Source organism: Hipposideros armiger, unplaced genomic scaffold, assembly GCF_001890085.2.
Source record: "Hipposideros armiger isolate ML-2016 unplaced genomic scaffold, ASM189008v1 scaffold_417, whole genome shotgun sequence".
Taxonomy (NCBI): domain Eukaryota; kingdom Metazoa; phylum Chordata; class Mammalia; order Chiroptera; family Hipposideridae; genus Hipposideros; species Hipposideros armiger.
Window position 1 is genome coordinate 1,252,560 of NW_017731767.1, and position 26,800 is coordinate 1,279,359.

General features: G+C 52.5%; 2 protein-coding genes across 3 annotated transcripts; both read right to left on the reverse strand.

Moving 5' to 3' along the window:
• Position 1: 1 nt before the first annotated feature.
• On the reverse strand, positions 2-15,052 carry PRKACA (protein kinase cAMP-activated catalytic subunit alpha). 2 transcript variants are annotated; one of them, XM_019664107.1, is made up of 10 exons: positions 8,910-9,075; positions 7,255-7,316; positions 6,687-6,815; positions 4,893-4,991; positions 3,868-3,950; positions 2,907-3,033; positions 2,722-2,817; positions 2,500-2,622; positions 591-755; positions 2-168 (listed from the first exon to the last, which is right to left on the reverse strand). In XM_019664107.1, the coding sequence occupies exons 1-10, from the start codon at positions 8,914-8,916 to the stop codon at positions 43-45; spliced, it is 1,017 nt and encodes a 338-aa protein (XP_019519652.1). In that variant the 5' UTR covers positions 8,917-9,075; the 3' UTR covers positions 2-42. The 2 variants fall into 2 exon arrangements, with proteins under 2 accessions (XP_019519652.1, XP_019519651.1); XM_019664106.1 differs by lacking the exon at positions 8,910-9,075 and adding an exon at positions 15,007-15,052 and having other exon boundaries at positions 7-168.
• Positions 15,053-16,997: 1,945 nt separating this feature from the next.
• ASF1B (anti-silencing function 1B histone chaperone) lies at positions 16,998-26,565 on the reverse strand. The gene is made up of 4 exons (XM_019664121.1): positions 26,047-26,565; positions 21,105-21,220; positions 18,559-18,735; positions 16,998-18,187 (listed from the first exon to the last, which is right to left on the reverse strand). The coding sequence occupies exons 1-4, from the start codon at positions 26,153-26,155 to the stop codon at positions 17,981-17,983; spliced, it is 609 nt and encodes a 202-aa protein (XP_019519666.1). The 5' UTR covers positions 26,156-26,565; the 3' UTR covers positions 16,998-17,980.
• Positions 26,566-26,800: the final 235 nt, after the last annotated feature.

Here is a 26,800-nt window from a genome sequence, read left to right on the forward strand (position 1 = left end):
AAAAAAAAAAAAAAGAAAACCCTTGGGGGCACAGGCACACCCCTAAAACTCAGAAAACTCCTTGCCACACTTCTCATTGATGGAGACTCGGATTTCTTCTTCCTCATAGTCGTCAAAGTTACTTGTGTCCCCAGGGCCTTTAAACTTTGGTATGAAGGGAGCTTCCACCTGGAGAGGGGTCAAGAACCACCCATACCTCAGCAGTCAAGCAGTCAACATAATCCTCATTACAACAATAAATGTAAATGGCCTAATATTCATGAGATAACATACTAGGACCCAGACCTGAACTTTGAATTAGGATGTAGACTCACCATAACAACCCAAGAATCTTATTATAGCCAACTCATCAATGGGGAAATGACCTTCCAGAGTGGGTTTTCTCCGGCCCAAGGTCACAGAGGGGCCAAGTGACCCCATAATCCTATTTCTAGACCTCCATTGCTCTAAGCTTGCCCCAGCTAGACTGACCCAGAGCCCGTGGCCTATTTTCAAATTTTTCTTCCCTTTCTCTCTCTCCACTAGAAGCCCTTTCTGGCTCTTGGCCTGCCCCCAAAACCCTCTGCAAATTGGGAATGGGGGGCACCCACCTTCCTCTGGTAGATAGCGATCCAGTCAGTTGTGGCAAACCACTTGTGGTTCTTGATGTCATTGACCCCATTCTTGAGGTTTCCAAAGCGCTTGGTGAGGTCCACCTGCAGTAGGTTGCGCAGTAAATCCTTTAGGTCAGAGCTGAAGTGGGATGGGAACCGTACCTGGGGATGGGTGGAGTGACACAGACAGGGTGAGAAGCTGGCTTGGAAACTGGGGACCAGAACACTGCCTTCGTCATCCAATAATCCTATGGGACAGAGGACCTCAAACTTGGGTGTGCATTGGAATCTCAAAACAGCACATCGGGCCTGTTGGAGTTTCTGATTCAGAATGTCTGGGTTGGGGCTTGAGAATCTGCATTTCTAGCCAGTTCCCTGCCATGCTGATGGTGCTGCAGAAGGGACCACTTTGAGAACCACTGCTCCAATATAAGTGCTCTGATGGTTCCGATTTTAGAGAAGAGGAAACTGAGGCTCGGAAGGGCTAAACAGATTGCCCAAGGTCACACAGAGGAGTGGGACAGAGTGGCTCCATCTTGGGTCTGTTGGACTCCAGAACTTGGCATTTTTAGCCAATGCTTCCTGAGGTGGCTCTGCTGGGGTCTGGGGACTTCAGAAATATTCATGCTTATGAGAGGAATGATTTTTTTTTCTATTTCTCTCTCTGCATAGCTAGAGCTCTTCCCTTCTTTAAGGCTCAGTTCAAATCTTTCAGAAACTTTCCCCAAATGCTCTAAGCCCACAGCCTTGTATACAACTAGTCACTGGCTTTACAGCTATGAGAACTGACTTCCACCACTGCTCTGCCTCTTACACACTGTGTGACCTTGGCCACAGCCTTTAACCTCTCTGGGCCTGTGCCTGCCTCTCCAGCACAGGGCAGATATCCCAGGGTTGCACAAGAAGATAATACCGCTGAGGGTGCGTGGGAACTGTGAAATGCTACAAAGAAGGGAGTTATGCTCTTCTTATCCCCATCGGAACCTTCTATAGCTTTTTCTTTGTTTCCCATTCTGGGGCATTCTCTTGGAAATTTCTATTCTGCTTACTGGCAGACACCATATCTTTCCCTTTTTCGTGACCCCACTTTGCAGTTGGTGATTCCTCTCAACCTCCCTGAGAGGCAGGTGGCTGGTTCCCTGGTTCTCAGGTGGGTTACGATGAGGCTCGGGGGGGAAGGCACTTGCCCAATGTTTCAACGCCAATGGGTGGCATAACTGGGACCTGGAGTCAGGTTGGCCCACCCAGGCTGAGTTGGGAGCTGCTCCCACCATTTCCTGGGCCAGGTGCAGGGATGGTTGGGTCCTCCCAGCAAGATGGGTGAACTGAGAATAGAAGTGGGGTTCCCAGCCTCTCTTGGACCCCTGGATCTTGGACCAGACATGTCCCCTCTCTGTGCCTCAGCTTCTTTAGTCCCTCAGAGTGCTGGGTAGGATGGAAGGGGTGCAGAGGGGCAGTGGATACTGAATGCACTTTGTGGATGCAAGCTCTAACCACCCATCACCCACCTGCACACTCTGAGTTAGGAAGTTTATGTTTGGGTAAGGGGGTGTGAACCATACACCGCAAATGACTCCTGGTGGGGCCTGGGAATTGAACACATTCGCTTTTCTGCTGTGAAACTTGCGAAAACTCACGCTAAAGGGGACAACTAGTGCAAGAAAAGCCTCACGTTGGGCAGGGCGGGAGTCTGAGCGAGACTTGGGGTTTTAGAAGATTTTGGGAGGCCAGCACTGTGGGTCCAGGATTAGCCAGTGAGGTTGTGTGAGGTGCTGGGCTTGGTTAGTGTGGCTGACGCACCCAGCTTCACTGCCTGGCCTGACTTAATGAACGTCTAGATTGTTCTGCCAATGAAAGTGGAAGGGGTGGGTTTGTCCTGGGCAGAGCCCATGCATCCGGGCCTCACCTTCCCAGAGACAATCTTCTCGTAGATTTGGATGGGCTGGTCAGCGAAGAAGGGTGGGTAGCCGGCGGCCATCTCATAGATGAGAACCCCCAGGGCCCACCAGTCCACAGCCTTGTTGTAGCCCTAGAGCGAGAAAGGGGCGAAGTGTGAGGGGAGAGGGTGAGGAGAAGGTGTGGGTGGGGAGGGTCTCGGGGGCAGTGGGAGGGATGAGGAGGTGCCTACTTTGCTCAGGATGATCTCAGGGGCCAGGTACTCAGGGGTCCCACACAAGGTCCAGGTGCGGCCTTTCACACGCTTGGCGAAACCAAAGTCTGTCACCTGAGGGCACAAGAGCAGGGTTGGCAGAGAGGGAGGGAGGGTCCAGGACATGGCCACCTGGGGCTGCCCCTCACCCGGCCGGTGGGCACCTGAATGTAGCCCTGCTGGTCAATGAGAAGGTTCTCCGGCTTCAGGTCCCGGTAGATGAGATCGAGGGAGTGCAGGTATTCAAAGGTCAGGACGATCTGGGCAGCATAGAAGCGGGCATGGGGCTCGCTGGTGGGACAAGTGGAGAGGGGACAGGTGAGTGGGTGGCCACACCCAGCAGGACCCACCCACCCACCCACAAATGGTCCAGGAAGTGGGCCTACAGAGCTGCCTCTAGCCCAGCTAGCCAAAATGCATAAGAGGAGCAGCCTTATTCATATAGAGCTCCAAACCGGAAAGAGCCCAAATGTCCATCAACAGAGGAATGGTGTCACAGATTGTGACCGATTCACATAATGGAATCCTACCCAATACAGCCACCAGGACAAACGATGAATATGCTCACAACTGTGGCTCCCTCTCAAAATGATTATGTGAAGCCAAAGAAGAAAGGAACAAAAGAATATGAGCTGTGTGACGCCATTTATATCAAGCCCAAACCCAGACCAAACACATTCTATGGTGTTTGAAGCCAGAAGGGACAATTGCCTTTGTTGGGGCGGTGATCTGACAAGAAGGGCATTCGAGGAAATTTCCTGGGGGGATGAAATGCTCAATATGGTGTTTTGGGTGGCGGTTATGCAAATGCATCATGCAACTGTCAAAACTCATGGAACAATGAAGACCTGTGCATTTTACTGCATGTAAAGTGCATAGCTATGTGAATAAACAAAACAACAGCATCAATTTAAAACCTGCATAAAACCGCCAACTTAAATGGTGAAACCTAAGTCACCGTGTTTGTTGTTTTGTGGTGGTTGAGACATCCCAGATTCCTCAGCTTGGGGAATGAGAGCCCACAGGGACCTGGAAAGGCCAACTCCATTTCCCCAGATGGCTGGGTTGTGTAACACTACCTGTGGACAGCCCCAGGCCTGGTGTGGCTGGGGGTGGTCCACTCACCTGAACCTTCCGATCCGCCGCAGATGTGAGAACATCTCCCCACCAGGCACGTACTCCATGACCATGTATAAATTCGAGTTGTCCTGTGGGGAGCAGCAGCTGATCAGGGCTCTGCTCCCCAAGCTCTGGGCCCCATCTGAAGCCCTGGTGCCCTCACCCAGCAGGTGTTCAGAAATAAGGTGACACCACCAATCTAGGGTCCCCTATGAAGCATGTTCCAAGGACCAGGTGCAGTGCTCACTGAGCTACCTGTTTCATTTTCTTCTGCTCATGAGGAAGAAGGGACAGCCATTATCCTGCTTATGAGGCGGGGGGGAGGGAGAGTGAAAGGGAGGGCTAGTTAGAGGTGCCTGGGCTGGAGAGGGGACTCCACAGCAGCTCATGTCTGTGACTGTCCTGAGCAAGACTCTTGGGCCAGTTTTCTCATCTGTAAAATGGGACGAGGATAGGCTACAGAATTTGTGGGGGGCCCCCAAAATAAAAATGTGAGGCTCCTTGCTGAAAAAATGATTATGAATTTCAAGACAGCAGCAGTAGAGCATGACACCAAGCATGGGCTCTGGTCACTGCCTGGGTGGCAGGCCCTGAGTGGCTTTTCCAAAGTCCCGGCTTAGGACAGCACCAAAAATAGCTCACATAGGGCACTCACAATGTGCTTGGAACTGTCATGGCAACCCCACCAGGTGGGGACTATTATGATCCCCATTTTGCAGATGAGGAAACTGAGTCTCAAGGCAATGAAGTCTTTGCCCACAAGGGCAGGTGGTGCTGAGCTGGGACTTGAGCCCAGGCTGTGTCAGATTCTTATAAATGGGGCAGTGATTTTTGAGGGATGTTGTCCAGGTTGAGTGACTCACCCACCCAAGGTTATCTAGTTAGATCCGGGAGTTGAATTTTGGTGTATCAGAGCCCAGGCTGATTCGCCGCCCCCCACCATCAGTGGGTAGGCCTGCCTTCTAGGGCAGCCGCTGGTTGTCCTCAGCCCCCAGGTGTGGTTTCCCTGTTTGCCCCCCCTTTTCCCCCACCTTGAAGGAGAACTCGAGTCTGACGAGAAACGGAAAGTTGACCGCCTGCAGGATACGCTTCTCATTCAGGGTATGTTCGATCTGTTTCAGCTTCACCACCTGTGGGCCCAGAGTGGGGTGGAGAAGATGGGAGTGTGAGAGGGCCCCCTCCCCTGATGCCCAGAAGTAGGGGTGCCAGGCTGGGCTGGTTCCTGTGTTTGTGGCCTGTGGAGCCCTGGGCTGAGTGCTGAGGACACAACAGAAGGCTGAGGCTGCCTGTCCCCGTGTATGAAGTTCAGGGCAAGAACACAGGCGTCAGAGCCTTGGTAGAAGCTCAGGGCCTGCGGATGCCTGTGCCCCTTGGTGAAATGCCCGGCAAAGTCTGGGGGCAGGGGTAGTCAGAGAAGGCTTCCTTGAGGAAGGGGTAGTAGAGCTAAAAATGGAAAGACAAGCAGGAATAGTGCCCAAGGAGTGTGGGGCTTACAAATACCTTCTCTGCATCTAGAGCACCCCAACACGCCCTCCTGAACGCTGGGCTAATTCTTCTTCAGCCCTCAGCTGTCCCTAGCAGGAACCTCACATATAGTGATGGGAGCGCTGAGTGGTATGTACTGTGAGCATGCCAGTCTAGAAGCCCAGATAAGGGAAGTGACTTGCCCAAGGTCACAGGCAGCTAGTCACAGGCAGGCAGCCAGTCACAGGCAGGCAGCCTGGCCCCTCAGTCAGCTCTGAGCCTCTGCACTGGGGCCTTTTCCACTTTGTTCACACCTGTACCCTTTGGGACTATACCTGCACTGCCCAGTACCATCCACACTAGCTACCTATGGCTGCTGAGCACTTGAAACCTGGCTGGTCGACTGGGGAACCAAGTTTAAAGTTTTAAGTATCTAAAGTGAAAATTTAAAAACTGACACTCAGTGGGGCGTCTGGGTGGCTCAGTTGGTTAGAGCGCATGCTCTTAACAACAAGGTTGCTAGTTCGATACCCACATGGGATGGTGGGCTATGCCCCGCCCCGCAACTAGAGTGAAAACAGCGACAGGACTTGGAGCTGAGTTGTGCCCTCCACAACCATTGATAGATTGAAACAACTACTTGACTGGAGCTGATGGGTTCTGGAAAAACACACCGTTCCCCGATAAAATTTCTTAAAAGAAAAAAAAAACCTGACAGTGCAGTTACTGGGTAACTTTTACGCCTGTCTGGAACAACTTGGCCTATATGAATCTGCTTTTCAACTTCTCTACTTTTTCTTGTCTTTCCAATGAAAATTTAACATTGGAACAGAGATGCGTTGTAAATGTAAAGTGCAAATTGAATTTCGAAGACTTGGTATAGAAGAATGTACAATGTCTCATTAATGATATTTTACATTGGTTACATACATTGACATAATATTGTAGATATACTGGTTTAATTACAACATATTGTTAAAATGTATTCCACCTGTTTCTTTTTTTAAAAACCTAGAAAATTTAAAATCATATGTAGCTTGTGTGACATTTCTATTGGACAGCATTGCTCTAGAGCAGTGCCTGGCACAAGTAGGATGTCAAAAATATTTACAGAAAGCAGGCACATGTAAAAGCCGCCTCCTTTAGGAAGACCTCTGGCTAGGTATCTGACCCTGTGCCCAGTGCCTGGATTCCCCTCAGTGGCCGGCCTGGAGGGGAACCTCATGAAGGCAGTGTGGTACCCTTCTGGCCCTCGGGTCGGGCACGTGATAGGGGCTCAGGAAGCAGTTGGTGAGTGGATGGATGGGAAGAGCGTTCCAGGCAGCAGGTGGGACTGGGCCGCAGGGCAGAGCGGGGCTCACCTTCTGTTTGTCCAGGATCTTCATGGCGAAGTGGTTCGCTGTCTCCTTGTGTTTCACCAGCATCACCCGCCCGAAGGAGCCCGTGCCAAGGGTCTTGATTCGTTCAAACTGATCCAAATGGGCTGTATTCTGTGGGTGGAAGGGTTGGGATGGGTAGGGACCCCTCTCTCTGTGGCCTGCTGGGATGACAAGGCTTGGGGCATCCCCTCTGCCACCAGCAGAGGGGGCCCTGGGGAGCAGGGGGAGTGACTGGGTGAGGACGGGGGGCGGAAAAACAAGATGGTGGAGGGCACATTCCATGAGGCGGGTGGCAGGGGCCAGATCTGGCCCTGGCCTGGGGCCCAGGAGCTGCTGGCAGCTGTGTGGGGGGCAGGGGCTGCCAGTTGGAAGGGGGTGGTAGGGTGGGGGAGCCTGACAGTGGGTGATCAGGTACCTCTGCCCAGGAGCCTCCATGGGTGTCTAGGCACTCTCCATATGGCCCTAAAATCCTAGCCATTTCACAGGGATGCAGCTGGGGAATGGGGGCTGTCAGCTCACCTCTCCCAGGGCCCTGCACCCGGGGGCTTACCTGAGCAGGATTTTCCCATTTTTTAAGAAAATCTTCTTTGGCTTTTGCTAAGAACTCTTTCACTGTAAGGAAGAGAGGAGAGAGTTAGATGGAGACCCCATCTCATTGGGAGAGGCCCAGGGTATTACTGGGGAGACGCCCTTTTGTGGAAAGTGAGGTATAGATAGATGTCTCAACCCAGAGACTGACCTTTTTTTCCCCAGGGCCTTTGGGTGCCCTGGCTGAAATCTGAGGGCAGTTTGGTGGGCCCTAATCTTGGCTGGGGCCTGGGCCCCCTTTACTATAGAGGTGGGATCCAGCCTCAGCTCCATCCCAAATGGGGTGCAGGGTGACTCGGAGATCACTCTCAGGGGGAGAGAGGGCGGCACCCAGGCCAGCCCACCCCCACTCGCCCCAGTTCTGACCGACATTCCACGGCCAGGGACGACGCCAGCCGAGGTATTTATAGCCTCAGGATTTGGCTGTTCCTCAGGCCCCTTCTCTGGGGAGGCTGGGCCAGGGTGGAGGCCTCTGGGGCTCGGGTAGCAGGCGCCCTTGGGGGGCTCAGCTGTTGCCTTGGCCCCCAGCTGGCCCTGCTCCTGTCTTTGCCAATCGAGGGGCCCTGGCTCCAGAGCTGGTTCAAGGGAGGTCTCACCTGATGCCCGCCCCCCAGGGGCTCCTCAGCACCCCAAAGAGAATATCACTATCTGGCTAATACTGAAGACTTCCCAGTAGGCAGACCCTGGGCCTGCTGCTTCATCTCCACTATCTCATTCGGTTCTCTTGCCAACTTCCCTTTTATCCATTCTCCCCATTTAACACTCTAGGAAAACTGAGGCTTGAAAAGTCATTCTTGCCAGTGCCCAGAAAAGCAGTTAAGCACCAGGACCCTGGGACTGAGATCGAGCTCAGACCCCAGCCTAGTCCCTGATGAGCTATATAACCTTAGGCAACTGACCTCACTTCTCTGGGCCTCAGTTTTCCTCATCTGTAAAATGGGGATAATAATCGTAATGACCTGGCAGGGTGGTTGTTAAGGACTGAACGAGCTAATCTTGGCAAAGGGGGTTGGTTGGACAGTGGACTGCATAAGGTTTGTGCCATATAACTGTCAGCTATTAATTTTGCTTTTAAGTGTTTTTAAAAGTTGAGGTATGAAATGCAGGGGGTGTGTTGAGTGCTCAGATCTTAAATATGTGGCCTGATGGATTTGTACATTACAGACCTGTCCTTGTGACTGTCCCCCAGGACCAGGAACACTGTTGTTTAGGGACCCTGCCTGTGTGCCAGCCCTGTGCTGAATGCTTTCTTCCTTTTTTTTTTTTTTTAGCTGAACCATCCTGCCACCTGTTGGCAGCTCAGCAGCAGCTCAGCTCGGGATAAGACTTGAACCGCTGTTGCTCAGAGCTCGCACTCTTGAGCGAGCTCTTAAACAACTGAGCCACTTGGCCGGCCGTGAATGCTTTCTATACTTAACTCCTACCCTGATGGCTCAGAGCTGCTATTACTCTCATTGTACAGAAGAGAAGATTGACTAGGTCTGAGGTTGCCTTCCAGATCCCACTGCTCATGAGATTAACTGCTTCGCTCTTGATGGGTCGCAGTGCACTAGGGTGGCCTTTCCTGGACCCCCTGATGGCCCAAAGAGGTCCTGCACACTTGTACTTTGGCCTTGCCTGTCATCTGCCTGTCTCATCCATATGCAGTACCAGGAGTCCCACACAGCCTTTGGGTAGCCACGACTCCCCCACTGTCCCCAAGGCTCTCCCTTCAGCGTTCAGACAGAAGAACCTTCCGTGGGGCTACAAGAATGGCAGATGGAGGAGCGTTGGTCAGGAAAGCCCTACAAAGAGTGAGCAAGCAGAGAGAGGTCAGGCAGTCAAGGAATGACCAGAAGTCCTAGGATGGCATCTGGCTGGGCCTCTAACTGACAGACTCTCTGAGTCTAGGAACAGCGCCACATCCAATGCTTTCACTAGCAGAATATTTTTTGACACACACCACCTTCCTTGGACACCTTCAAATGTACACACTGAATTCTGGATGAAGGTGGGGGAGAGGGTACCCTGTTGGGACTGTACCTGCCCCCACCCAGGGAGGCAGGAAGGAACGGGCTTGCGAGGAAATCCAGAATGACTGGTCCGGCTTCCCTTTTGGCCCTCCCTGAGAACTGCCATGTCCTGCTTTTCCCCACTCAGTGAGCCTTCACCTCTGGCTGTCTGCTGGTACCTCACTGAGAGGCTCCACAGGGTGCCTAGGTCCTAGCACAGCCCTACTCTCTCTCACCTCTCAAAGTACAGAAGGGCTCAGGCTGTGTCTCCTCTGGTGGCATTGGCTTGCCAGGTTTGGGGATGGGGATGGGAGAGGGGCAGTACCAGGAAGAGAAGGCAGATAAAGAAGGATAATGATGGGGGACTCCCAGCCAGGAGCCCCCATACTCACCTCTGCTTTGTGCCTCTTCCAGCAGAGGGTGCAATGGGGGATGGAGTGGGATGGGGTGATCTAGGGTCCATCCGCCCCAGGCCAGGGAGGCTCAGGGTGTTGGCTGTGGCTTAGGTGCCCAGAGGACGTAGCGCAGGTAGCCCAGGAAACGGACAGTCAGGTGGGCCCAGAGGAACAGCTGCAGCCACAGCTGGAAGGCGGTCTCTGAGTCCCCACCCTGGCCACTACCTGACCCCAGATCCATCCCAAGCTACCCTGGGCTCTCCTTGGAAATCTTCCCTTTGCAGGGGAACCAGGAATATACAGAGCCTCTGAGCTGGCTTCCTTGGGAGGGAGGGCCTCGGGGGACCCAGGAGGAGGAGCTGGTTGCCAGGGAAGCATTTAAAGGTACCTGCTAGTGGCTGGCCAAGGTTTGCAAAGGCCCTCCTTGGCAGAAGGCGGTGAAAAGATTCTCCAGAGGCTGTCCCTCCTGGCTGACCTGACTACCCTGGGGGCAGGTTGCTAAAGCTAATTTCCCATTCTAGGGACTTCACTGCTCCCAGGATGCCAGGCCCTGCCTGCCTTCCCCAGTGGGTGATAGACTACCCAGAGGATGGTACTCAATGTGCCCAGAGCAGTGCCCGCTGGGCAGAGGAGAAGGAGTTAAGGCTTAGGCCCAGGCAGCAGCCAGGGGCTCCCTGGGGTCTAAAGAGGCCCCAGAGCTTCATTAATTAGCAGAAAGAGCAGCTGGAGAGAAAGGTGGGATGGGGGATTTGAGAGCCCCCCTCTCTCCTCCCCTGAGTCCTTTTTGAACCTGGAGCCCCCAAATCCTGCTACCTGAAGAGAGAAATGGGTACATTTGGCTTTCTCTTGCTCCTAAGCAGGGGAATGGGGAGGGGAATGGCATCCTAGGATGTCCTTGGCCTCTGTCAAACCTTGCCCTGTGCTTGGCTCTTCTCTTAGCCATGACGGTCCAAACCGGAAAGCAAAGGCTAAACCCAGGGATGGGGGAGGGGGAGGCTGCCTTGAGCATCTTCCTCCTTCTTTCCAAATCCCAAAAGAAGTGGAGGGTCAGTGGCAGCTTTTCCCAGGGTGCCCTTCTGACAACAGGAAGTGGCCGAGAAGGGAAATCCAGCCTGCTGTGGGCGTGTGAAACCTGCCACCTTCCCATGTCTTCCCCAGGGGGGTAGGTAACCCAGCCTCCACCCTGGTCCAGATTGAATTTGGGCTCGCTCACAGAGAGAACCCAACACACCCTTTGAAAAACCAGGGCCACAGCAAGAAGCAGGAGTGCAGACTCAGGACCCCCCCCCCCCCCGCCCCGTCCCCCGACAGACAACAATTTCAGTACCCTCTGCCCTCTGAAACCTGGTAGTCCCAGGAATTCTGGGGCAGAGATGCCCAGCCTGGGCTAAAACCCCTACTCCTGGCTGGATGACTCCTCCAGTCTAGCATGGATCCCCTGCTCTGGGCTGCAACGCCCTCCAGTTTGAGCTGGATCCCAAACCGGGCTGGACCACTCCCCAGTTTGATGGCTCCCCATTCTGTACTGGACCATCTAACCTGGACTCCATATGGACATCCCCATTCTGACCCAGACTCCATCACTGAGGTGGACCAACACCCAATCTCAGCTGAACCCCAACACTAGGATGGACCACGCCACTGCCCTGCTCTGAGCTGGACCCCCACTCTGGATGGACCATACCCCCTTGTCTGAACTGGGCCCCCCATCCCCACTGCTCTTCCCCAGGCTCCCAGCCCAGAGTTATAAGGGGTTGCCAGGGCCACTCAGAAGTTCACAGCCTTTTCTTCACTTCCTCCCCAAATCCTACTACAGCCCCTCCCTGGCTAGAAGAGCAGAGTGTGCTTGAGGGGTTGCTATAGCAACAGGGCTCAGCCTCACCGTCTTTGGGGCTGGAAGCCATCACTCAGTCTTCCTCTCAAGGCACCAGGACTACGGTGGCTGGGAAGGCTCATGAGACCTGCCTCACCAGCTTGGCTGCCCATCCCCAGAGGCCTGCCTATAGGGGGAGCCAGGGAGCTGTGGGGGTGATGGCAAGAAGAGAAACCCAACCTGGGGGCCAGCTGGTACAGGGGAGGGGCAGATAGGACCCTCAAGCTTCCGCAGGTCCGACTGGGCTAAGGAAGAAAGCTGCCTTGGCAAGACCCTCTTGGGCACCCATACAACTGCCACTGCACAGAAGGTGTCTGACTTTTGTAGGATGTTAGAAGGTGACAATTCTTCCCATCCAGGGACCTCTTGGGGGCACTTCTCTCTCAGAACCTGGATCTCCTTGTTCCTGTGGCCTGGTGGGGGGAGTGTCTGGTGCTCCCTCTCACCAGCCCTGCGCCCTTTTCCGTGGGCCAGCTCCCAGGGGTGCCTTTGGCCAGTGGTAGCTAGCTAAGGCCTGAGCCCCACTTGGCGGCCTATCCCAGGGGCCTCTTGGGGCCACTGCCCTCTCTCAATTTCTCCAGCTTCTCAGAGTCCAGTGCTAGGTCTTTTTTTCTCTTCCCTCTTAGCATCTTACCAGGGCCCCTGCCAAGGCTTTGGAATCTTTGGGTACAGATTTCTCCCACCCACCCCAGGGCTTGTTCTAGATAGATCCCTGCTCTCTTGGGAGGAGGCTGGCATTATCCTGCCTAGACCGTGGCACAGGGGGCTGGAGGATGCCTAACTACTGCCTACTAAGGCTTGGACATTCTCTTTACCCTAGTAGGGCTGGCATCTGGCAGATGAAATTCAGGTGCCCCCTGCAGGCTGGCCTGGCTATTGCCCCCCTAGCTCCCCCACCCCAGCCCTGGTTATAGTTACAAGAGGGCAAATTTAGTCTAACTCCATCCTTTCAGAATTAAGAGTTCCAAGCAAAGAGGGGCTTCCTTCCATATCCTGTTTGCTTCTCTGAGAGTCTCTGCAAGCCTCTAAAAAGAAGTACAGCTTAGGGCGTTTCCTGATGACATAGGTCCCATTTGCAGGGCATGAAATTATTTTAGAGATGTTTCACTTTTCTAGTTACATTGTATTTCAACGTGTAACAAAGAGAATGTAACTGGCACAACAATTGCATGATTTCATTTATATTACTGCTTAGGACGGAGCAAAGTTTACATCTGAAGAAAAGGAGTCAAAATGTTTATTATTTTAAATTAAGAAAATATAAGTAAATAGAGTAAAAATTAAGGAATGTCTGCTTGAGAATATCTGGGTTGGGAAATTCTGGGGTCCAGGAACTTGGCTGGAAGGTGGATCTATGTGAATCCTGATCTCTGTGACATCATCTATGTAAAACTTAGAGAAGTGGTTTGGAAAACTGAGAAAACAGCCCGTTATGAAAACCACTTGAGCAGATAGATCTATGGAGACAGACCATTTAGCCTGGCACATCCTAAATGCCCAATAAATAGTGGCTCTATTTCACTGTGATGGTCCATTCCTGAGTGTCTGGCCTGCACTCTGAGAGGTTTAGTGCTTACTTCCGGAGCCTCTGATCTTTTTCTTGGGGATCCTTTTCCTTGTGTAGCTTTTCACCTGCCACCCCCCACTCCCCACACACTGCATGTGTTTGACATGTCTTGAAAGTATTCCAGGACTATGTCATCTCTCCAACTTTCAACTGAGCCACTGTAATATATAGTTGCCTGCCTCCACCTTCTACCTCCCAGGCCTCACCTGCTGGGGGCCCAGCCCCTCCCCCCTCTGCCTAGTCCCCTCCAAGCTCATGCCCAGACCTTTTTTGGTCACTACCCACCTGCTCCTCTGTCATCAAGCACTCAGCTACAGGCACTTGCCTCCCTGTCCCCCGCCCACTGGTGACATGTCAGGCCTCCCCATGGCTGCTCAGTGACTCTGAGTTCTGCCATTTGAACCCATGTGGAAAGAAAGTTTCCTGGATTTCATGCCTGGGTTTTTCTGGGAGGGGGCATTCAGGGGACTCAGACGTTGGGGTTTGAGGCCAGTAACTGGGAACAGCATATTTGGCATCGCCTTCTTTTTCATCTCTATTTCTGGGTAACAGGAAGGGTATCCTAGCTGAGGTCCAGCTTTAGGCCTGGAGTGATGACAACTTAGGAGCTGGAGGAATTGAGGAAGGGGCTCAAGGCCATTTCTGAAGGCATTTCCAGATACAGAATCTCTTTCTCTGGCTAGCTGGAAAAGGTCAAATAATTTGGGGTTTGAGGGGGGGAACAGGCCTCTTTCTGGCTGAGCCCAGGGAATGACGAGAATCTGTCCCTTGGCAAAGCAAGTCATTGGATGTCACCCACTACTCTCCCCCGACTGCCATCCCTCAAGTCCCCTTTCTTACCATCCCGGCTAAAGCTGAATGAGCCTTGTTAAATCTAGACACTCTTAATCCCCCACTTTTCATCCTGAGCCAGGAGCGGGTGAAGAAGCCCACGGGACTGGGTGAATGACGGAGCCTCAGTTGTGAAACAACCATTTATGATTGAGGGGCCCTCCAAGGAGTCTAGCTAGAGCTCACGGCACCACAGGAGATAGAAAGGGTCACTGCTGCCACCCCCCGCCCCCAAACCAGGAAACAGGACGCAATGAACCCAGGAAGACTGGCTCAAACTTGGCTTTGGATGCATTGAGGCAGTTCTCTAGGTTCATAAACAGTCTGCTACCCCAGCCAGGGACAGAAGCTTGCTCAGAGGAGAAAGCACAAGCACAGGAGCAGAGTGACAGTGAGTGACGGGATAAGAGGAGTAGAGGGACCCAGAAAGATCCTGTCCCCCATGCCAAGTGACACAGAAGGTAAAAACAATGCTGGAAGTGGCTCTGGGGAAAGCTTAGGAGGACAGAGTGGGTTTGGAGGGGGGCTGTGGTGAGGTGAAGAGGGGAAGGGCAGGGAAAAGATGGCGGGGGCTGGAGGGGGGAGGGGTGTGGTCACCAAGTGGCCAAGGTCCCTGTGGGGTGGAGACAGACCCCACAGCACTCCCAAAACTGGCAGAAGCTTGGGTCATGGTCTTGCAGTGGGTCCTATCAGTGGGATAGGCGAGTGAGGAAGTAGGGGGAATCAGAGTCTTGGAAGAGGGTCCAAGGAAGAAGGGGTTGAGGTGGTGACAGGGCCCCATGTGGAGCCCCAGCGGTCATACGTGCCATGGTTGGCAGTGACAGCTGGGGGGGGACGACACACAGTCTTTGCAGTGGGGGGCGGCTTTTGGCAAGGTATCCCCTACGGAGGGTCCTCTGCGGGCCCTGGGCCCCAACCTCGGACAGGCAGAAGGAGGGCGTGCTGGGGGTAAGCAGACAGAAATGGGGGGGCACATGGGGGAGGGGCCAGGCGGTGATGGACAGGGCGGAGGTTGGCAGCGCGGGGCCGGGATCCGGGTCTCGGCCCAAGTACTCACCACTCTCCTGTTCACTGCCCTTCTTGGCGGCGGCGGCGTTGCCCATCGCGGCGGCGGCGGCCGCGGCCGGTCCCGGAGCTGCGGCGCGGCGGGTGCTGGCGGCAGCCCCGGAGCGCGCTGGGCGGCAGCGGCGGCGGCCCCTAGGGTTGCTGCGCTGGCTGCGGCGCCGCGACCCCCGCCAGGCCCCTGCTTCCCGCGTCTCTCCGCGCCCGCCCGCCCGGGAACCTCAGCCCAAGTCCGCTGCTGCTGTCCGTGACGCTCCCGCAGCCCGCACCCATTGGCCCAGGCCACCTTGACTGACGGCGCCGAGCTACCACCCATTGGCCCTTCGCGACCCTCCCGCGCTGCTATAGGCTCTCGGCCCCGTGACGCGTGCCGTGGACGCCCGGCCACTCGCGCACTTGCGAGGTGCCTGATTGGTCGAGGCTCGCGACAAGGGCTTGGGGATCGCTCAGCGAGGCCGCCAATTGGCCGAAGCGCGCGCTCCGGCCAGCCCCCCACAGAACATTCAGTGTCAATCCCGGGGTGAGAGGGCGGGGCGGCGGCGCAGCTTGCTGTCGGGGTCGACCGGGCGGGGCGGCCGAGGTTGGCGTGCTCCGAGGCCCAGAAGGCGGTCCAGGCGGGCGGCAGCCCGTCCCTGTGCGCGCCGCAGTCTCCCGCCCCCGCTTAGTGCGGCAGCGGCCGCCGGCCAGTCAAGGTTGGCGCTGCGGACCCCCCAGTGCTGCCGCTGTCCACCTGCCAGCGGGGGAGGGGCGCCGCGGCGCCGCGGGTCATAGGTCGCCGGGCAGCCAGCCGCCGTCAGTCCTAAGGCCTGGCGCAGGATAGTAGTGGCAGGCCCCGGAGTGAAGGTGGGGCTCCTGGGTCTCCCCCAGCCACAGCCCGAGCTTCAAGAGGATGCTGGGCCTCGGGAGCAAGGGGCGCTTGGGAGCGGAGGGTCAGTGTCCATCCCTTTGCTGGGCGCCCACGCTGGGCTCGTGCCAGTAGTAAGAGCAGGAACTCGTTACAGTACTTCCTACTAAGGCTGTATCACGCAGGTACTAATCGCTCCCATCTTAAAGATGAGGAATCTGGGGCTATCAAGCTGAGGACTCCCAGTCTTGGCAATACAGAGGGAACCTCTCCAGGGGCAGAGAAGTAGCAAGATGCCCCTCACGGGTGCCCTTTTTATACACACACAGCTTGAGGGCAGTGTTCCCCACTGCCACACTCTCACAGTTCTTTGCTGGGGGAGGGGGAGTTGTCTTGTGTAGCATCCCCAGTCTCTACCCATTGGAGGCCAGTAGAACCTCCTCCACCAGATGTGACAACCAAAACCGTCTCCAGACATTGCTGTATGTGCCCTGGGGGCGCCAAAATTGCCAGCAGTTAAGAACCACTGAAGCAGAGGAAAGCACAAACAGAAGGTGCCCAGGGGGAAAGGGGACTGGATGAGCCAGCTCCCCTTGACTTAGAGGGGCTATGGGGTCTCAGGTCTAGAAGCCAATTCGCGGCTCTGCCTTTAGACTTGTACCCAGCTGCTCTCTGCACCTATCTATGCTAGGTCAACTATAGTCTCAGGGAGGAAGAGTTGGGTACTTCTGTGAATTATGGGTAAATGGCTCAAACCACTCCACCTCTGGCTGTGGGGTTACAAAGTAAGGTTAAGTAAAATTTAATAAAAGTGTTGCTGCTGTGTGTGTCCTTGGAGTACAATGTTAATTTCTTCCTGTGGGTCAAGGTCAATGTCTGAAAAATCACTGGTTATGCTCTATCTTCAGAGCAGCTGGGTTGCATAATTTTCAACAAAAACCCCTTCCCAAACCTCAGTCTGGATTACAACTATACAACCAATTAAGACTAGAGCAAGAAGCTGAGCAAGGGGACAAGGGGCAGTCAACCCCACTGGTTGGGGCAAGAGGACCCTCCACCATGTCCCAAGGAAAGGAGATGGACAAAGATGCCTCAGTCCACCTGAGACAAGCAGAAACAAGTCTATATTAAGTGCTTTTTATTTTTAGACCAAGCAAACATATTTAATATAAAAACCCTTTAATATACAAATTGCAATCTCAACAGCATCCATGTAGCAGCAAGGAGGTGAGGGAATGGGGGGGGGGGGCGCGGGAAGCATGGAAGGGGGAAGGAAAGTTTTCAGGGTTTCTTCTGCTTCCCATGCCTGTGATCACTCTGTGGCCTGTGAGTGCATGAGGTCTTAGCAGAGGGGTCCTAATGCTGACACTGAAACAGACCGAGGACAGCAGGCCCCTCCAACATGCCACCTCTCCACAGTGGCAGCCTCTGGGGAAATCCAGGTTGTTAGTAGGCAACAGGAAGGTGGTTGTGACAGGGGAGAGTCAACCATCGTTGCTCTGCATCCTGCTGATCATACTTTTGGGGACAGAGTTTTCGAGGGGCTGTTGGATTGAAAAGACCTAAAAATTGCTTTGGGAGGGCAGAAATTGTGCCCAAGTCCACCTTCTAACCCAGATTCTTTGCCTATGACTCCGGAAAGCTGGGTGGATCTACTCAGATGTTTGGGAAAGGAAAGGAATGATGGAGGCTTTGGCCCAATAGGGCCAGAGCCTGGCCAGCCACTGACCATCAAAGCCTCAAGGCAGGCCAGGGAGGTCTGTGGGAAGAGCTGTGGGTAAATGGTACTCACCGGAGCATGGTGATACAATGGCCTGCAGGTGGAATTTATAGTGTGTATGGAAGAGAGAAAGTACACAAGTCAGAAAAAACTAAGAACGGAAGTACCTGCTACTTATAAGCCTGGGTAGTAGAAGTGAGACGATCCTTCTGGGCCAGAGCTGGGAGACCTGAGGCCTGTTCTTTCTTCGGGGACAAGTTTGACTGACCTGGAGTAGTTAATGGCCCCAAAGTCCTCCAGATGACCCCCACAGGACTCTCTGGGAAGCCCAGTTGCCCCTTCCAGATGTGTTAGGAGACTGGCCGTAGTCCTGGCTGGGCCCAGGTAGGGCCTGAAGTCCCCAAATTAGATGCAGTCCATGGAGTTCTCAGGAAGAAGGCTGGGGATGTAGCCAGGGAACCCCAAGCCCTTGACAGGGGTGCAGCTGAGGGGGAGGCTGCAGTCTAGGGCGGGATCCTGGTTCTCTATGGCCTCCAGCCTGTCTGAGTTGTTGTCCCAGTTGATGTGGAAACGAGTCACCCGAGGATTCGAGGCCAAGATGTTCCGTTGGAGCTGGGGCAGGAAGAGGAATATCAACTTGTCAGCATGCCCTCTCATTACTCCCACAGAACCAGGGCACTCCTAATCCCCCACCCCAGGAAGTGCAGACCTTACATATTCCATCACCACCAACAATATGTGTGGGATTCCAGGGAACACCTGTGCACCTGATTTAGGGTCAGAAGCTACCTAATCTTGATTCTGCAAGATGGTGCTTCTGAGAAACAAAGATCCCTCTCCTTCCTGTTCTAACCCAGTGCTGCAAGATCTGGGTGCTACTTGAAAACCTTCAAGTGACCTTGGCTCCAGATTCCAATGACTCAACTCCCTTCAAGTGCAAAAGAGTCTGCCAGTCAGGAGCATGAAGTGCAGAGAGGCCCCACCTGAGAGAAGTCCGGCTTCAGGGGCGGGTTCTCCCGCAGCTCAGGGTCGGAGTACTCGTTGTTGACATAATAGCCCACACGGATAAACTCCTGTCCATGGTAGGTGCAAGTGATGAGGACCACAGTCACACCGACGGCATCACTCTCAGGGATGAGGGATGGGTTGGGGGCATCAGCCTAGGGGAAACACATCCTGGAACCTTAGCACCAACTGCCACAGTCACACCTTGACCAGTAAGTAATACAGTGATTCTCAAGCAACATGTATTTACTGAGCCAAAAGTATGGCCTCTGCTCTTGGGAGTTTTCAATCAAGTGGGGAAGACAGAATCAATCATGTAAATACTTGTTAAATGCTGAATGTGACAGGTACCACCAAGAAGTAAATTGCTGAGGAGTGTGGTGAGCAACGGGGAGGATGGCATGAGGGTGAACAAGTGGGCAGGTAGGTACCAGGCAACTCCGGGATTGCTGGGCCAGGTAAGGGCTTGGAGAAAAAAGTGAGACGTTTAATAGGAGGTTAAGTGCCACATCATTCCTGTGGCCTAAAAGGAAGATTCTGGCGGCAGCGTGTGGAGGTGTGATGGGAAAAAGCCTTAGTGGGAGCAGGGAGACCAGGCAGGAGTCATCCTGGAGAGAGGTCAGTGGCTTAGACCAGGCAATAGAGAAGGACAGAAGTGGACAGATTTGGGGTATGTTGTTATGGACAGGGCTGACTACATAACTGGTACACAATGAGACCAATACAAAAAGAAACACGGGGCTCCGTGTTCAAAATGAGTATGCTTCAGCCATGACAGCAGAATATTGTATCAAGCAAGGAGTCCTGTGTGACTGCGTGGATCGCACACCTAGGAAGCCAGCCCTGACTATGTGGGAGATAGGGCTTGCTGGTGGATGTGATACAGGTGGGTGAGGAGTAGGTGATGGATAAGGCTGCTTAGACTGGAGCGGGAACAGCAGAGATGGAAGAGAGTGAATGGATTTGAACAGAGGGTCTCCAACTTCAGTGTATATAAGAATCACACTAAGTCTGCAATTCTCACAACCTCTCTAACACTGGATTAATCTTTTAGCAGTTACAGCGGATCCTCATTATTTACTGACTCTATTTGCAAATTTGCCTACTTGCTAAAATTTATTTGCAACCCTAAAATCAATACTCAGGGCGTTTTCATGGTTATTTCTCACTCATGCACAGAATGAGAAAATTTGGAGTTGCTTGATGCTCATGTTCCCAGGGTAGGTCTAACAAGGTGATGCTCTGCCTTTTTGTTTCAGCTTATATTGTAAACAAGTATCCTTTCTGTAGTCTATTTAGTGTCCAGTTTTGTTGCATTTCTGTGCTCTTTGTTGGGGATTCTACAGTTTAAAATGGTCCCCAAGGGGGCCGGCTGAGTGGCTCAGTTGGTTAAGAGCTCGCTCAAGAATTTGAGCTCTGAGCAACAGCGGTTCGAGTCCAGCCCGAGCTGAGCAGCCGCTGAGCTGCCAACAGGTAGCAGGATGGCTCAGCTAAAAAAAATAAAAAATAAATAAAAAATAAAATGGTCCCCAAGGGCCAGCTGAGTGGCACGTTGGTTAAGAGCTGGCTTGGGACACCAGAGGACCCTGGTTCAGATCCCACATATGAGGGCCAGTGACACTGCCCTCTACAGCTAAGATGCTGAACAACAACAGCTCAACCTGGAGCTGGGCTGCCGTGAGTCACCGGTAAGGGTGTAGGCTGCAGCCCCTGCTGCAGTGGGTTGCCATGGGCTACCGTGTGTAGCCAGCAGCCAGCGTGAGCGGCCAGCAGCTGCAGTGAGTGGCCGTCCAGAAGCCGGCGACTGATATGACTCGCCCAGGAAGAGCGCAATGATGGTGCCAACTTGGGCCAGTGAAGCGACGTCCTCCACAACTAGACTGAAGAACAAAAAAAGGACAGCAACTTGTCTGTTCCCCTTTCCCCAATTCCCCAGCGCTGTTCCCATCCCCCAATTCCCAAATTAAAAAAAAAAAAACTTAAAAAAAAAAAAATAGACCCCAAGCATTGTGCTAAGTGCTATCTAATGTCCCTAAATGCAAGGAGCTGTGATGCGTCCTATGGAGAAAATACATGTGTTAGATAAGCTTCGTTCAGGCACGAGTTATATGCTGTTGGCTCTGAGTTCAACATTAATAAATCAACAATAATACTAAATAAGGTATTTTAAATACACATAAAAAAAGATTATGTATCAACAAAAATGTGACACTCAGGAACCTAACCCTGTATTTCCTATAGGGGCAATGGTTCAGTATTCAGTAATTCACTGTTTGCAGTGACTTTACAGAACAAAACTCCTATGAATAATGAGCATCACCTATGAATTAGTGGCTCATGGTAATAGCCATGACACAGAGGTATAGGAAAGGGAGGGGTTTGAAGTACTTTTGAGAGGTCAGACAGTTCTTGAGAGCATAGCCAGAATCTGAACCTGAACTTTTGACCACTGAACCATGGTGTGTGCTTTTGGGTAGAAGAGGATGTTTCTAGGTGTCAAGGCCTAAGGCCTCACCTTTCTTACCTGAAAGACAAACATGTGTCTTCCTGCTGGGACAGGGCCAACCAGCACTGAGTCTAGGATTTGATCAAACTCCTCACTCTCAGCTGAGCCGACATAAATAATCTTCCACTCCAGGTCTGCAAGGACACGGATGTTAAGGAATTGAAATAGTTCAACAGCAAGAAGGCAGGGAAAGGGTCTTCTTGCACTCGTTTTGGACAAATCCTTAATATAGCAAAAGATTCTTACTCTCAACAATAACTGACATCCTCTGGGCACTAAGTGCCAGGTACTGTAGTCTTGAACACTGGGGCGGGCGGGAGGTTCTTACTTCCAGTGGGAAATTTCTCCTGTGGGCCTAGCTTTGCCAGGCGACCTTGACTGCACCTCTGGGGAAACTCTGGGCCTCTCAGAGCCTGAGGGTGAACCGTATGGCAGAGGCTGAATTAAGACCCACGTGACAGAGGCGTGCTGCGGAGGGAACAGCAAGGAGTTGGGTCATTTCAGGGCCCTGCTCACTGGGTGCTGAGATAGGAAGCAGCATCCTCTTTCACACACAGGGACCTGTGCCACTGAACTGAGTAGATCCCTCGACAACTGGGACAGGGCAGCAGATTCCAACCCAGCAGGAGAGCCAGCCGGCAGGAGGGGCAAGACAAGGCTGCTAGGAGAGCCAGCCTGTCCCCAGGAATTCCAGATTTGGTACCAAGTCATGTCTGTTCATGGCTATTGGGGCAATGGCAACTTAGTCAACAAATGCAGCCTCACAAGGTGATCCTCTGAACCCCAACTTTCTTGCATCCCATTCAGTAGGGGGGACCCCATCCCTGAGCATGTTCTGGGGAGATGAAAGGAAAAGTGCTTAAGAAGACCCTGCCTATCAATCACAGGAAATTCCCAGGGACCGCTGCCTCTTGTAGGAGGGTCCAAGTGTATCAGGGGCAAGGTCACGCTAGTACAGGGAAGCTTGGCAGGAGACCTGAAACTTATTTTAGGTTCTCTGAAATTACACAACCTACTGCTCCAGCAGCTGGGGGAAGTTTCACAAGCTGTGATTTTCGCAGGAAGCAAATGCTCTTGGAAGCCGCCCTGTTCCTTGGTCCACTGTCCTGTAACATCCACATTCGGAAATACACTGATGCCCGGCCATGACTAGAGGTTAGTCACCCGAGCCCCAAGTTCTTCCTCGATACACTGACTTCCTGTCCCTTTGCAGTTTTACCCAGCCCTACTCAGGGACCCTAGCAGGTCTGTGGGATATGGTAATGCCTGGGCTCACAGAGGTTCAGTCAAACTCTAGTCTCATTATTTGCAGAGAATTAAATTTATTGATTTTTGTTATGAGTAGTGATACACCTAGACATAACGTTTTGGGATAAACAGAAAATCAGCTAACTCTATTCTCACCTTTCTTACCCAGCTCTAGATTTTGGTACCTTTCCTTCTGGCCACTCCCCCATCACCAGTGCAATCACATATGTCTGCATTTAACTAATGTGCTGGGGGAGGGGGAGATAAAAAAGAGACTGAAATGGAGCAGGCTAGGGGCATGCCACAGGCACCTAATGTTCAATCTTGTTAGCAAAACCTAAACAAAGACTTGTGTGGGTGCTGACCGGAAAAGAAAACACTGCGTGGGCAGCTAGGCAAGTAAGTGGGCCACAATGGCTCCCTCAAAGGAAAGAAACCAGAGAATTAACAGGACCACAGAGAAATATTGACTCAAGAGCTGCAGGAGCTGATAACATCATCTATGGAAGACAAAAGGACCCACAAATTGGAATCATCTTAAAGTTGAAGTGTTTTAAGCCGAAGCATAAAGGAACTTCATTTTTTAATATAACCCCTCTTTAGAATTAGATATGGGACATCAGTCACCAATACAGCACAAATTCATTCTACTGAATATAGGACACAATTATATACATGTAACACATGCACCTAACCTCTGGGCAATTTCAAGGGTAACTCAACTGCATTACATTTTGTTTTTATGCCCTAACCTTACAATCTAACTGCTGCACAAGATGCTCTTCCACTATGGATGAAAACAAAACCAAAACCAATGCCATGATAAAAGATCTGTAAAATACTATTGTAGTTGAACTAGCTGAAGAACCTGTTTCCTGCCTTTAAAAAAACCCCCAAAACTTATCTAGTAGGCCTTTTTCTGTTTATCACTGTCTTTGTAATCATACAGATGAACCTTGGCCTGACCACAGTGTGTTAGCTGTGGGTCAGAATATCTGGCCCCATGACTTATTCAAGCAGTGTCTGTTGAATTTCTCAACTAAATGGGGGGAAAACATACCTAATGTGTTAAATGTTTTGGAAGCATCTATTTCCAGATGCTGAGGAGAAAGAGAGCAAAAGGACCTTGGAGCCCTTGGGAAACAAGGTCACTGACTGACTGGGGTTTGGGTGTCTTGTCAGATCTTCAATTGCTAAGGGTCCAGGTGATAAGATTAAGATTTCTCCAGGATCTGCGAGACTTCTAAAGTCATGCCCAATCTATGTTTTGGGAGGCAGGCAGTAAACGAATTCTTTCTGCTCGGTAGGAAGAGGGCCAGGAAGAAGCAGAAAGCAAATTGGCAGGTCAGTGTCACAGAGAGCCCTAAGAAGAAGAATCAGAGTCTGGATTTCCAGGCTAGAGTTTGCTTCCCAACTCAAATTTCTCTGAGCAAAAGCTTTATTGTCTGGGTGTAATTAATAACAGCACCCCCTTTGCTCTCCTTTGAGAGTGTCCTGATATGGAAATAAATTCTATGATCAATTCTATTTATGTTTCACTTCTAAAACAGAGGATGCATTCTTTCTTTCCCAGGTTATAGCAAAGATAAAGAACCCTGGACTCAGAACTCAGGCACAAGCCCTCGTATCAATAATTCTGCCAACTAGCTATGTGACCATTCTGTTTCTATTAAAAAATAATCACCAGCAGGTTGATTTTGGGTCTTTCCTACTCTGATTCTAAAAACAAGTTAGTAAAGTAACAGAGCAGGGGCTTTATAGGAATAAAAGTACTAGAAAATGACCACATCACCATTTTAAAATGCAAGAAGCACAAACAGGCTGATTGAAACCTGATCTCCTGCCATCTGGGAACTGTGAATCCCTTAACCTATTAGCTCCTTACATCTCCTCCTGGCTTTAAAATTAAATCTTATTCCACAGTGACATTCTACACTTTATTTATTTATTTACACTCTGCCTTGTTCCAGAAAGGATTTAACTGGGCTTATTCTATAGTTAGCCACAAGTAGACTCCGTAATTTAAAAAGAGAAAAACCAGGGAGGCTGAGCCATTGGTGTAGCCCAAGCACATGAATCTCAAATTGTATCAACCCCAAGCTAATCCCAGCGGCCAGCTTTTCAGGCAAACCACCCGCCTACCACCAAGAGGCGCTAGTTAGTACACCCTGGCCTCAGACTCCTCAGCTGCTGCCTCTTCTCTTTTTAACCAAGTGAAGTGGTCTAATGGAGTACAGGCATACCTCAAAGACACTGGGTTGGGTTTCAGACCACCGCAATAAAACGAGTAGTAATCTTTTTGCTGGTGGAAGGTCTTGCCCTTAATTTGTAAAAAATGCAACATTTGTGCAGTGTAATAAAACAAGGTATGCTTGTGCTTGTACTTCCTCCTGAAAGTGGTGCTAACACTTCCTGGGCGACCTTAGATTTTTGGATTTTTAGAGATCTTTTCCTTAAGAGGTCTGTCACTCTTTGTGGCTCCTGTCTTCTCATCTGTGAGATGAGAGCCATGTACACCTTTATGTCACACAGATGAATAAGTACATCAGTGAAAGCACTCTGGAAAAGATGCCTCAAAGGTTGTGATACCCCAGCTGATTGTTTGAAGCAGGATAACATCATGGCTCAGTCTGGCCCACCTACCCTCCAGACTAGGTCAGACCATCAGAAGTGCTGGGAGAATTGTGGCAGTAGGTCAAGCTGAAACCTGGCAGGCAAACAGTGGGAACTGGCTAATGCCCGGCTAGACCACCCTTCAGATTTGAGTGTTCCTCGAAGCCCATAGTCAGGGAGGAGGTAGGAACTGGAGCTGAGGAGACCAAGTCATCCTCAAAGATTGGAGCTAGAAGCCAGGCCATGCCTCCCCAGGTGGAGCTCAAGAGTAGAGTGGTGGGGCCAGGCTCAGAGGGGAAGCCAGATTCTAGGTTACATACTTTGGGGTAGAAAACACGAAGTGAGTGGGGTGGTTTAAATATCAGCAGGTTGGGGAGGGGCTTATTGGAAGATAATGGGGAGGGGATTATTGGGAGACAATGGGGAGACAGGGGTGAATGAGGTATTGCCACAGAGAGGGTCTTCGCAAGGAAAAAGGGTCATAGGAGGGGCTCCACTGGGCGAAAAGGGAGGGAACGGCTTCCACAAGGAAAATGGGGGAGGGGACTGAGGTTTCCATAGGGGAAATGCGAGGCTACGGTTTCCATATAAACAAAAAATGAGAGGCTGGAGTCTCCATAGGAAAAAGGTGAGACAGGAGTGTCTCACTACAGAGGGGATGGATGGGGGAAGACTGAGTGAGTGGAACGAAAATAGAAGAATTTTGTACACAGAAATAGAAGGTCGGCGGTTTCTTGCTACAGGGAAGATGGGGTGGCGGAGGGTCTCCGCAAGTTAAAGAATGGCGGCTAATAAGGTCTCTACATACAGAGCCCAGGAGCTCCATAGGAAAAAAGGGGGGAGGGAAAAATGATGAGTTCTCCACTGGGGGGAAACAGGAGTAACTGTGGGGAGGGGGTCGGGTTGGCCGTGAGGTGGGGGTGGGAGGCAGTCTCCACGCAGAGGTTGGAGCTGGCGAGGAGGAAAGTGGGGAGATCCGGTTGGGGGTGTATTTCGCGGAGGAGGTCGGTGTTGGCCGCCGGAGCCTCTACGAGGAGGTCGGATTGGCCCAGGGAACGGGGTGGGGGGTGGGGGGGGGTCCACACAGGCTCAGCCTCACCGTCTGCCAGGGCCTCATTGCATTCGAAGCTGATCTCGAACCGGAAGGGACTGTGGAAAGGGCTCGGATTCTCCAGCACCGCCACGTTCAGCACCGACACCTTGGCCATCGCCTCGCCAGGCGGCGGCTCAAGTCAGGGCTGGGGCGGAGCCAGCGACTGGGTCCTGTCGGGTCAGCCGGTTAGCGCTGCCCACAGGCCGCCGCCTCCTCGGTCTGCCCGCTGAACTGCGTATCTCGCCCGCGCGCCTCCTTCAAATAGCCGGCCGCACCCTCCGGCCAATCACCGTCAACGATCCCCGGCGGCGCGAGCACCCCCTTAACCAATTCTGGAGCGCCGGGCGGCGCGCGCCGAGACTCCCCGGGCCAATCCCCTGAGCTCCCTCTCCGGGCTGCGCGAGGGAGGTGAGACCATCTCTTGGCTTCTTTGGTTGTCCGCCGGGAACCAATCCCCAGCCTTTCCGACTGGGACAGCAAGAGCGGGGTGGGCGGAGTCAGAGCCGGGGTTCCTCTCGGCCAATCCCGAGGGTTCCCGCACCGGTGTGACCCGCCCTTCGCCTCTCCCTTCCGGGAGACGCTACAATCCGGGAGCAGCGCCGCCAACTGTCGAGCGGTGGCGCGCGGCGCTAGCTTAAGAGAGCGGGAAGGGTGGTGCTCGAGCCAGCGGTGATTGGCAGGTGGGAAAGGGGCGGGGGAATAGCTTCTGTGAGAGGTGATTGGCTGGGTTAGCCTCAGGGGGCGAGAGGAGAGGAGGACT